This window comes from Spinacia oleracea, chromosome 1, assembly GCF_020520425.1.
Source record: "Spinacia oleracea cultivar Varoflay chromosome 1, BTI_SOV_V1, whole genome shotgun sequence".
NCBI lineage: Eukaryota > Viridiplantae > Streptophyta > Magnoliopsida > Caryophyllales > Amaranthaceae > Spinacia > Spinacia oleracea.
Window position 1 is genome coordinate 104,280,032 of NC_079487.1, and position 12,776 is coordinate 104,292,807.

The 12,776-nt window shown below is 33.0% G+C and overlaps 1 protein-coding gene across 1 annotated transcript; it reads right to left on the reverse strand.

The window, feature by feature from the left end:
• Window positions 1-489: 489 nt before the first annotated feature.
• LOC130469131 (putative F-box/FBD/LRR-repeat protein At5g56810) lies at window positions 490-2,494 on the reverse strand. Its single transcript, XM_056838097.1, has 3 exons — window positions 2,295-2,494; window positions 1,942-2,187; window positions 490-1,081 (listed from the first exon to the last, which is right to left on the reverse strand). Exons 2-3 carry the CDS (start codon window positions 2,169-2,171, stop codon window positions 745-747), a joined length of 567 nt encoding a protein of 188 aa, XP_056694075.1. The 5' UTR covers window positions 2,172-2,187; window positions 2,295-2,494; the 3' UTR covers window positions 490-744.
• Between the last annotated feature and the right edge of the window lie 10,282 nt (window positions 2,495-12,776).

Below are 12,776 nucleotides of genomic sequence, written 5' to 3' on the forward strand. Positions count from 1 at the left end.
CATGAAAGACAGCATTATCAATTTCCTGAAACTAAAACTTTTTATTATAAGCATAGAACAGTTCTAGAAAAGTGTAATTTGATCCTCAACATCTTCCGAAGTCTGAAACCAACCGTTGTACTCCAATCTTACTTGCAAGCAATGATGTTTCTGTCCTTTCACCTGAAATAACTTCCCTTGAGATTCAACTTTCAATGGGAATATATAATTCCCATGTTAATCAAAAGAAGCACTGAATGTATTTGAAAGTGGAATATTAAGAGTAATTTAGCATATGTTTTGTATCTAAATAAAACAAGAACATTAATCAAAGACATGAATGAATCCTTAAATTAACCAGTTTTCACAACAGGACAAGCTGAGATTTCATTTCCCTAATAGCTTCATCTTATTACTACTCGTAGAATATTTATGTTTAATTCAACCCATGAAAGCTCAGTTTATATAAGCTCTAAGTATACAAAATAGGGTTCATGGAAGAAGAAAAAATGACAAAAACAAAATTATCATCTCTGTATTTCATAAGGTATAAATACAAAAGATTGGGCTTCTGGTTGAACATTATTTCGAAATCATCATCTTCGCATATCAGCATACACGGGAGGAGATTCCGCACACGATATTTTCACAATTAAGGAGGCCAATACAGGGTATGTAACACAAAAGATAAAAGAGAAAAGAGAAAAGAGAAAAGAAAAAAGATGATCAATAGAATCAGAAATATACCTGAGTAATAGAGATGATTCAACATTGATTGGCTTTGATTTGGCAAGAAAGAACCCCATCTTTGAAATCGTTGCTTGTAGTTGTCATCAAACGCCCAGAAAATTTAACAATACATTTTGAAATATTTGGAAAACCAAATACCTTCATGCATAAATCAAACTCAGTCTGTAACTCGCCTATGTCGTAACAATCGCCAATGAATTCCAAACTCGGGGAATTGGCCAAAATAAGTTGAAGCAAAACAATCTCAAATTCATCCCCGGCTACATGGAATTCTACCCTCCTAATGTTAGTTAACAAACAACTAGGTAGACGTAATTGTTCGCGTTCTAAATCATCAATGCCTGAGGAAAACCTAATGTGAGACAAATTATGGAATATTAGCGGCTTGGAATCCAAATTACAGATATATTCATTCGAATAGGTGACAAGTAGAACCAGCGTTTTCCAAAACAAGTGACCTAGTCCAACAAATACCTCGACATAACCCCAATATATGATGAATATAATCATATTCCTCGCAATTGAAGTATTCCCCAGCGATCGAAATTCTCACTTGTTGTAGATTATGCATTTCACTAACAAAGTGATAAAAACGTAATGCATCCCGAATTTCATAATATTCTAACCACGGGGAATCGATCACAAATTTACAACTGCCGGTGACCTTTATGTTGTTTTCAATGATTTTTATCACTAAGCGCTGGGCGAATATATCAATAACATCATGAGCCTCTTTGAAATTTAGGCACAAATACAAATCCTCCAACAAAGGGCAAGACTTAAACAGAGGGGAAGATATCAGAGCATGATGAGAGTCGTTGAGGGACAATGTCAGTTTTTTTAACTTAGGAAGATCAATGAATGATAATCCAGCACTAACCTGTAAATCACGGTTAAAGTCGAATTCCGGATACAATTCAACAATCTCAAGCGATTGAGTCTCCAGTAAACAAGTAGGAATGTAGAATAACTTGTTTTGGTTGGAACTTGGAAGGGGAAAGTTGGAAAGTTATTTGAATTACCTCAGGGTTTTTTAAACAGATTTTTTTAATCCATGGATTCAGTAAACGGAAAATTACTTGATCTTTATATTTATTCACGAATTTCGACAACTTAGAGGAGAAATCAAGCTTAAAGATGTAAAGTTTGGGAGAGACAAGTTTGGAGAGAATGTGATTTAGGGTTTTGGCGTAATAAAGTAGCCTGTCGTACCTTAAATCGTCGCCGGAAGCGAGTGGTGGTGGGAAAGATAGTTGAGTAATTTGGGTCCAGAGAGGTTTCCATCGGTTGGATAATACCGAGGTACGGGCGGCGGAATCCACCGGAAGGAGAGAGATAATGGAAACGAGAATGTTATCTGGCAAATTGCTGATTCTATCTTCTTCTCCACTGTCGCAATCCTTCATCTTCTTCTTCTTCTTCTTCTTCAGTGGTATTTCCATTTTCGTGCCTAAAACTCTAGAAAAGAGAGAGAGGTAAGTAAGAAGTAAAGCTTAAACCATACCAATATGGCAATATCAATCAAGAATCAAGAGAAATGAACAAGTAAAATAAATTCAGCTTACCAAAATTAAAATCATGCAGTCAAAATTTGGAAGAAATTAGAGTGATTTAACAATTTGGAAGAAGATGAAAGTGGTTAACTATGGAGGATTTAGAGAAATTAGAGAGCTTCGGTAAGTGTGACAAGTCAAAAAGTTCGAGTACTCCGTATTGAATACGAGTAGTACTGTGTGCTCTTGTTCCTCAAGTTTAATAGGTCACTCATCTCTTGCACACCTGTCCGGCTGTCCATCACTATATTCATTATTTCATTAGGACTCCTGTACTTTCTCTCTCTTTCTTTCTTTCTTTCTTTTACATGGCTCAACTTTTTATTATTATGCCAAAAAATATTTATTGGAAAATTAAATTAAATTAAATTTATAAAGTTTCTTTTATTAAACTATAGTACAAACTAGTGTTGTTAAAAACTGACTCGAACCAAAAATCCGACTGAATCCGTAATCGACCATGCCCCAAAATTTTGGTAAAACAGGAACCCGAAACCTGACCTGTACTCGACCCGAAAAAACCGATAACCGATTTTAACCCGATTTGTATGACCCGACACCCGACCTAAAGATAACCGGTAACCGAACTGACCCGACTGAACAATGATCTGAACCAATACCCGACCCGACAATGACCTTAATCGATTTTTACCATATAACATGTTAATGACTCGACCTGTGGAGTAAATATTTTACGCTTGAATATTTTGAGATGACTAAATCAGATCGTGTAACCCGTGTCCGAGAGTTTACCCGACCTACATTTTAACCGAATTGAAAATTATCTGATCCGAACTTGACCCAAAACCCGAGATTAACTACTACAAACCCGATTCAAATCGACTATATAAGATCCAAACCCGAAATCAAACCCGACACGAACATGACTTGTTCCCAAAAATTAAAATAAATTCATCTTACCAAAATTAAAATCATGCAGTCGAAATTTGGAAGAAATTAGAGTGATTTAACAATTTGGAAGAAGATGGAAGTGGCCGGTTAAATGTAACACCCCGTATTTTTAAGCCTACTAGTATAACACCCGTGTGATGCACGATTTATAAGTTTTAACGTTAATTTTACACGATTTAAAGTACATCTAGTTTAGTGAGTAATAGTGGATATCTTAACATTAGCAAATATTCTCTCTGCCCTGGATTAGTTTTTACACTTTCTACTTTGATCCGTCCCACATTGGGTTTTACATTAATTTTACACGATTTAAACTACATCTAATTTAGTGAGTAATAGTGGATATCTTAACATTAACAAATACTCTCTCTTTCCTATATTAGTTTTTACACTTTCTACTTTGATCCGTCCCACATTAGGTTTTACAATTCTATTTTGGAAAATACCCCACAGTTATTTTAATACATGTTTCTTTTCACTGCCAAAAAGTTTGGGTCTCACACTCTCGCACATTTAATTAAAAAGTACTTCATTATTTTCTATCACAGCTACTTTTCAATAAAATAATACTCGATCACTATCTCTTTTCATATCTATTATTCCAATAAAATAATATTTGATAACCAAACAACAACTTATCTTCTATAACTACGTGTCCTGATAAGTGTTAAAACTAATTTAGGACGGAGGGTGTACGATTAATGGCCTCCAAATTAAATACGGACTTTCAAAATCACCCATCACCTCAATCCTCTCCCCCTAAAACCCATAATTTTTTCTCTTTGTCTAGCGGGTGCCATCTACATTTTTGTTGGTGATGGTAACCTTAATTTCTTGTTTATTTTTATGGTAAATTTACTTTTACCACTTAAAAAGATTGATAATTTTTTTTTACCACCACAAAATGAAATATTTTTTTTACCACCTCTTAACTGAAAGATGGACGAAAATATTATCCGAGACTCCTTTTTGACGCATATCAAACATAAAATCATACCTTAAATTACCTTGATTCCTGTTTGTAAATAGGAAAGGAAGCATGCCTCTATCAATTTGAGAAATATTACCAAATTATGTGATTTAATGGGAAGCAAGAAAAAATGGTAGCTTATATTATTGTATACATGAAAATCACGGAAGAAGAGAAAGAAATCAGAAATATAGTCGTTGAAATGGACCCGTATAACATTTTCGTCCATCTTTCTGATTAAGAGGTGGTAAAAAAAAATATTACTTTTAGGTGGTAAAATACAATTCTAATTTTTTAGGTGGTAAAACATAATTTATCAATTTTTTAGGTGGTAAAAGTAAATTGTTTCCTTATTTTTAAGCATACTAGTGACTTTGCCACGCGCGTTGCGAGCGGTGTAGCAGGGAATTTTAGACTTGGTACGAAGGAAGTTCTAGTGTTTATTAGTAATTCGGTATGATATATTATGAATGGTACAACAACATATGTATTTATTAGCTACGGAGTACAACATATAGTGTACTACTTAGAGTTGTGTTTTTTTGCAAAACATAATACGAACGCAAAAGGTGTATTGTAGGAACACATAGCTTTTTAATAATCTTTGCAGAAAATGACTGTCTGTGACTGTTTATGCTATCGATTTTCATGTAGATGGGTCAAGAATCAATTACCCTTAAGGTCTTAACAAGCTATGTGTTCCTACAATACACCTTTTGCGTTAGTATTATGTTTTGCAAAAAACACAACTCTAAGTAGTACACTATATGTTGTACTCTGTAGCTAATAAATACATATGTTGTTGTACCATTCATAATATATCATACCGAATTACTAATAAACACTAGAACTTCCTTCGTACCAAGTCTAAACTTCCCGGCTACACCGCGCGCAACGCGCGTGGCAAAGCCACTAGTATAAACACAATTAAGAACTACTTCTTGCGCCAAATATAAAACAAAATAACAACTATGCTAATTCTGAAAGATAATTACAAACGATAGGATATTAATATTATCAAAAATTCAAAACTAAAAAGTAGATTAATTATGCAAAGATTAATTCAACAACTGTGACATAGGTTAACATTAACATAATACTAATTAATCTTTGCATAATACTAATTAATTGTGAAATTTGTAATGTTGTGTTACTGTTTATAAGGAATAGTAATTTGAATTCCCACTTTTTAAAGAGTAAAGATGACTTTAATTTAGGTTTTTTTTTTTTTTTTTTTTTTTTTTTTTGGTATTAGTAGAGCTTTTTGTCCCATATTTCAATGGGTTCCCTACTCTTCTTAATAACCCACGAAGAGGAGTCAATCTTTTTCAAAAAACATAATAAAAATTGACACTTACAAAAAATTAAGTTATACTCAATAGTTAATTTTGAACTTATTAAGATTCAAATATTCAATTTTTTTGCCATCCTAAAGCAAAAATAAAATATATTTATTGATTTTAGTAAATATTGATCACATTTCAATAAAGATTTCTATTTTCCAATCCCAATATATTCTTTTAAACGACGGTTTTTTCACCATATATCCTTTAGGTTTACAAATATTTACCAAATACTCTCTTATTTTCAATAATTCATCATATAATTAACCCTGAGATTTTAAAAATTACCAGCATGCCAATGACGTTAAATATCCGTTATAATTTCTTAGTTTTATCTTCTTCATCTCTCAGTTTCATTTTCTTTTCTCTCCACCTTCGTCATCTATTTTTTTTCGAGTTACACTGTCACTTCTCTATTAAATAATTTTAAAGAAATGATTATTGTTTTTTTTAGAAATATCTTTTGAAAAACTACTTTTGTCTAGTACTCCCTCATTCAATAAAGTTTCCAATTTTTCATTACATGTGTTTGCCTATGTACTACTTTGAGTATTAATATCCTCAATTACGTATTAGTAAAAATTATAAAAATTTGATATTTGAAAAATTTGCATTGATATGGATCAAATAAAATCCCACAAACTAAGGTTTTACTAATATTTAAACTACTAATTTTGGTCAAAATATATAAACATTTATGGAACCGAAGAAATATAAGACTCGTGCGCGTGATGCATTTTTTAAAATTTAGACTAATAATTTTAATACAATCTTAATAAGGCTATATTAGTTTGTAAGACTATAATACACTTCAGATATAGTACCGTAATATATATATATATATATATATATATGGTCCCCCTCCAATGAGAAGTTCCTTAAAATGAGAAGGATAGGAAGGGATCTTGACCGTCCAAACGAGCTTAATCCTACAGCTAAGATAACGCGCGTGGAAAGAAAAACACTAAACCCAGCAAGTGAAAAAATCGAAACAAAATTGTCTCTCCCTTGCTTCCTGCGTACTATTTTCTCTTCCTTGTTTGTTGAGCTCTTCTTTCATGGCGGAAATTAAACCTTGAAGCTTTAATTAATCAATTGTTTCTCCTAATTCTGGTTCTCATTAAACATAATTTCTGAAAAGATGTAAACAATTCCCCAGCACGAAGGTATTTTCTTCTGTTCTTTTCTAATTAAGTAGTTTTTAATTATTAAAATTAGGCTTTCGAAATTATTAAACCAATTACAAATTGATAGCGAAATTGAATTGATTAATAAATTTTGATTGCGAAATTGAATAATTTTAATTTACTCATGTTGAATTTCTTGGGGGGTTTAAGACCTGTTGTTGTTGGGTTTAAGCACCAAAAAAAGGAAGTGCATTTTTAGCTCAAAATAGTGCACTATTTAGCCATTCAACCAAAAATATAATGTAGTAAAAATATGTGGAGGAATCAAGTGGGGTTATGATATTGAAGTTGGCAGGTGGGCTCTGTGTTGTGCTCTTCTGTTTGGAGTGGATGGTTTTGACGGTGGCCTTCTTCTTGAAGTATTATGCTGTTGTTAAAGGTTGCGGCGGCGGTGGTGGCAGTGTTAATGGAGGTTTTAAGAAGAGTTCTAAAGTGGAGAGTTCTGAGGAAGTAATGGGTAATTTGCCTTACCCTAATGCAGTCTAAAGATTTGAATTTTTAACAATTAAAAAAATAAAGAATTTTTAAAATTCTTTTGAGTTTAATGCCATTTTATTTTGTAATCTGATTGTAATAGAGATTGTAAGATTGTTTACTACTATTATATGAGCAATGGTTGAGTTTGCATTTGTTTTAACTGTAATCCTGTCTGAAACACCAATTCTCTACATTGGAAAGACAGTGAAATCCTGATTTAGTGATTTAGTCTGTCCGTATACTGCAAACAATGTCGCGCGCCTGGTTGTGATCAACTCTAGTCCATTCCGATTAGTTTTCATCATTTTTACTACAATACATGAATGGATGCTTCAATAATGTAGCAAATCAGCTTCTAATTTCTAAAGGATTAGTTTTCATCACTTTACTGTACAAGAATGGATGTTGCAGCATCTGAATGTAGCAATCAGCTTGTAAACGATAAGTGTTCACAATGTAGCAATGTATGCTAAATAGCTAACTTCGAAACGAGGTAGTATCTGAATGTAGCATAATCAACTTTTGTTTGAAGTTTTGAACGAAAGATTGGTTTTCATCATAATGTAGTAGTGTATGCTGGATTGATGTTGTATAGTGCCCTTTTTCTCTAAAAATTTTCTGGTCTTGGACATGCTGATTCCGAGTGGTCTTTATTTGTTTTTTTTTCAAGTATTAGTAATGTCCATTAGCTCAATTGGTAGAGCTTTGTGCAATTGCACAATGATGTAGGTCTGAATCCTACATAGGCAACTCTTTGTATTTTGTTTATGATATTAGTTCTCCTACTCTATTATTCTTTACTTTTGAATCAATTATATTTAAAAAATGAGCAAAAGTTTTGAATATTAATGAATCCGAACTTTAAATTTAAAAAATGAGCAAATTTTTGAACGTTAAATAATATGAGATTTTAAAATATTTGCTCATTTAGAAACAATGAGCAAAAGTTTTGAATGTTAACAAAACCGAACTTTAAAATTAAAAAATGAGCAAAATATTTGCTCATTTGTGTAAACTATAAAACATGAACAAAAAATATTTGCTCATTTGTGTAAACTATAGAAAATGAGAATTTTTTTTGAATTTTAAGTAATATGAGATTTTAAAATATTTGCTCATTTAGAAAGAATGAGAAAACGCAAAAGTTTTTTGCTCATGTTTTTAAATGAGTAAATATTAAAGTTCGGATTTTAAACATTTGCACATTGGGTCTAATTGAACAAATATTAAAATCCGAACTTCAAACTTTTGCTCATTGTGTCTAAATGAGCAAATATTAAAGTTCGGATTTTAAAATTTTGCTCATTGTGTCTAAATGAGCAAATATTAAAGTTCGGATTTTAAACATTTGCTCATTGTTTTTAAATGAGCAAATATTAAAGTTCGATTTTAAACTTTTGCTCATTGTGTCTAAATGAGAAAATATTATAGTTTCGATTTTAAAGTTTTGCTCATTGTGTCTAAATGAGCAAATATGAAAATCCGAACTTTAAACTTTTGCTCATTGTGTCTAAATGAGCAAATATTATAATTTCAATTTTAGATTTTTGCTCATTGTTTTTATATGAGTAAATATTAAAGTTCGGATGTTAATATTTTGCTCATTGTGTCTAAATGAGAAAATATTAAAATCTGAACTTTAAACTTTTCCTCATTGTGTCTAAATGAGCAAATATTATAGTTTCGATTTGAAATTTTTGCTCATTAAGTCTAAATGAGCAAATATTAAAGTCCGGGTGTTAAATTTTTTCTCATTGTGTCTAAATGAGCAAAATTAAAATCCGAACTTTAAACTTTTGCTCATTTAGTCTAAATGAGCAAATATTATAGTTTCCATATGAAATTTTTGCTCATTGAGTCTAAATGAGGAAATATTAAAGTTCGGATGTTAAAATTTTGCTCATTGTGTCTAAATGAGAAAATATTAAAATCCGAACTTTAAACTTTTGCTCATTGTGTCTAAATGAGCAAATATTATAGTTTCGATTTGAAGTTTTTGCTCATTGAGTATAAATGAGCAAATATTAAAGTTCGGATGTTAAAATTTGCTCATTGTGTCTAAATGAGCAAATATTAAAATCCGAACTTTAAACTTTTGCTCATTGTGTCTAAATAAGCAAGTATTATAGTTTCGATTTGAAATTTTTGCTCATTGAGTCTAAATGAGCAAATATTAAAGTTCGGATGTTAAAATTTTGCTCATTGTGTCTAAATGAGCAAATATTAAAATCCGAACTTTAAAATTTTGCTCATTGAGTCTAAATGAGCAAACATTAAAGTTCGGATTTTAAAATTTAGCTCATTGTTTCTAAATGAGCAAATATTAAAGTTCGGATTTTAAATTTTTTGCTCATTGTGTCTAAATGAGCAAATATTAAAGTTCGGATTTTAAACATTTGCTCATTGTTTTTAAATGAGAAAATATTATAATTTCGATTAAATTTGCAAATATTAAAGTTCGGATTTTAAACTTTTGTTCATTATATCTAAATGAACAAATGTTATAGTTTTGATTTGAAATTTTTGCTCATTGAGTCTAAATGAGCAAAGATTATAGTTCGGATGTTAAAATATTTGCTCATTGTATCTAAATGAGCAAATATTAAAATTCGAACTTTAAACTATTGCTTATTGTGTCTAAATGAGTTATAGTTTCCATTTAAAAATTTTGCTCATTGTGTCTAAATGAGCAAATACTATAGTTTCGATTTTAAATTTTTGCTCATTGAGTCTACATGAGCAAATATTAAAGTTCGGATTTTAAAATCTTGCTCATTGTTTCTAAATGAGCAAATATTAAAGTTCAGATTTTAAACATTTGCTCATCATTTTTAAATGAGCAAATATTATAGTTTCAATTTTAAATTTTTGCTCGTTGTGAGCAAATATTAAAGTTCATTAATTATATTTTAAAGTTCGATTTTGTTAATATTCAAAACTTTTTCTCAATGTTTCTAAATGAGCAAATATTGAAGTTTGAATTTTAAAAATCTGCTGCTTTGGCTTGGTTGTTTGTGGCCTTTGGCCTGGTTTTTTTACTTTAGGTGTTGCTGCTACTGCTTGTTTGTTGCAGGTTGTTCTTGCTTGTGTTGCAGGCTAATTCTGGTGAAGTTGTTGCTTCTGCTGCACTAGTGTTTTGCTGCACTGTTGTTTTTTTGGCTGCACTGTTGTTTCTGCTGCAATGTAGCTGCTGGTGCATCTGCGTGCTTCTGTTATATCTGTGGCCTGTTGTTGCTGGGGTTTTGCTGCTTCATGTGGTTTTGATGCTGCTGGTGCTGCTTGTTGTTTTGTTTAGCTTGTTGGTCTTGTTTTTTTGCTGTTTGTGTCAGTTAGGGAAACGGGATGTGCTCCCTTAACTGAGGTCTTTGCTTCTTTGTTTTGGATATTACGTGTATTACTTCCTTTTGGTAATAAATTTTGTCTATTTTTACCCCCCCCCCCAAATAAAAGAGCAAAATATATTTACTTTTTCTCTGCGGGACTATTCCTGTCAAATCGGCTTTCTCTTTCCACCAGGCTCGCAGATTGTCAGAGGATCCGCTAACGGGTTTCCCCTTCTCAGGTATAATCCCATAAACAAAACCCTGGGGATTGCATGACTTCCATCATTTTCAGCATGAATTTCAGAATTCCACCATGTGGTCTCGACATCTTTTTCCTACGGGCTTGCTCCTGTGACTAACGTTGCTTGGCAGCACCCGGACTTAGGCTTACTTGCTGATGTTTATCTCTTTGTGTTGATGGTCCGTTGCAAAGCAGTATGTTGTTTCAGCATGGTGGTCACTCAACCGCCTTCCCCTTTTCCCTAAGGTGGCTGAGTTAGTTGTTCCCACAGTAGCCCTGTGCTCTGAGAAGTAAAACCAAACTGTGAAAGTTGGTGCTGAGAGGGGTTACAGAGTTACCAATTACATGCCCCTCATGTCTGTTGAGAAGATTGCTAAGGTCTTTGGAGATCAAGACGGTGAGACAACAACAAATTGCAAACTCCACACCTGTTGGCCCTCCACCAACAACAACAAATTGCAAGAGTCGTTTCCTTTCCTCGTCATTCAGGTGACGAAGGCTTGCCTTCTCGAAGCAATCTTCTCAATAATCTTCTGGCCAATCTCAACTAACTGAGCAGAGTAATTATGGTTGTCTCCTGTGCTAAATGATGTCCTCTCGAACAAAAAGTAAAGATTGACCTACGTGGGATTCGAACCCACATCTTTTGTGCATTTACACAATGCTCTACCTATTGAGCTAGTAGGCTAGTGTCTTTAAATAGATTCAAATGAGCAAAATAAAGATAAGACTTAGCAACAAGATATTGATGGTACTTAGTACTTACTATCTGGTCGGCAAGCATTAGTACTGTTTTCAGCGACAACTCCTAGTAGTTAAATAGGTCTTCCAGACTTGGTTCACCTTCAACTCCAAACCATTTCAGATGGGGCACTCCAGCTTCAACAAGAAGAAAACACGGTCGGTTAACTTACAGGCCATGCATGCAAAATAATTTACTCCGTATTTTGTATCAGTATGCACAAGTTTAGTAATCCGTCACAACAACTGCACCTTCCAATAAGGGGTTACCTTCGTACACCAAGGAGTATCTGGATAAACATATTATTTAGTCCTAAACCAACAGTGTAGGCAACAAGGCAGAAGGTAAACTATAGGTGGTGACACTTATAAGTTATAACAGCAGCTTGAGAATGCAGAAAAGCCAGGATTCATAGGATGAAAGTTGTTTTAGGAATGCAGATTGCAGAAACATTAAATTTTTAGGGAATCATAGGCATGAAACATATGATAATGTATTAGATTCATAACATTCACCGTAAGCTTGAATGGAGAACATCAAACATAACCTGTTCCAGCATGTTGAGCTTGAATAGCAGACTTCTGAATTTGCTTCCTGTCAGGCAGGACACATCCAAGAGCAGAATCAGGATGGGAAACTGATTGGTTGGAAGAAATGAGCTTCCTGAAAACTGATCTGACATCATCTACTGTAAACTTCTGAATTTGCTTCCTGTCAGGCTTCCAGTAACCAGAATTTTCACCTTGGTATATCTGCAGGCCAGATATCCTAAAACAAAGATACACTGGTTGTTCCTCTATCTTTTCTGAGGCACTTGGTAACATAGTCTTCAGATACTTGAGGATAGCATGTTCTGGATCCAATCTTGATGTCGACGATGCATGGTTTTACATAGTATGAGACAACATCTTGCGGAACAAGATGGGGATGCAGTCCAGATCCATCATTCCATCAGTGTGCATCCCCTCAAAAACCTCCGGCTTTAAGAATAAGTTTAACCACTAGAAGATCGTAAGGTGCTTTGAGGAATGTCACTGTAAGAAGAGGTGTCTAATAGACTAAAATATTTACCCATTTTTATTGCGCTAACACGAAACAAAGCTCTGTTTCTCTAGCAACAATTTTGTTATAACACAAAAAGTTGAAAGAACTTGTTTACATAAGTTGTGTCTTCTAACTTCATTTTGATCTACATCCAGCACAACCAGGGAACAAAACTATCACCAAGATAGAGAAAATGATGCATACCTTCTTCTTATATGCATCGTTCACAGGGATAAATAGCCTCAAATAACATGG

Coding starts and splice junctions, on each gene's coding strand:
- LOC130469131 (XM_056838097.1), bottom strand. CDS start 2,171: ATGGAAATACCACTGAAGAAGAAGAAGAAGAAGAAGATGAAGGATTGC. Junction 1,082..1,941: donor GCTTCCGGCGACGATTTAAG/GTACGACAGGCT, acceptor GTCTCACATTAG/GTTTTCCTCAGGCATTGATG.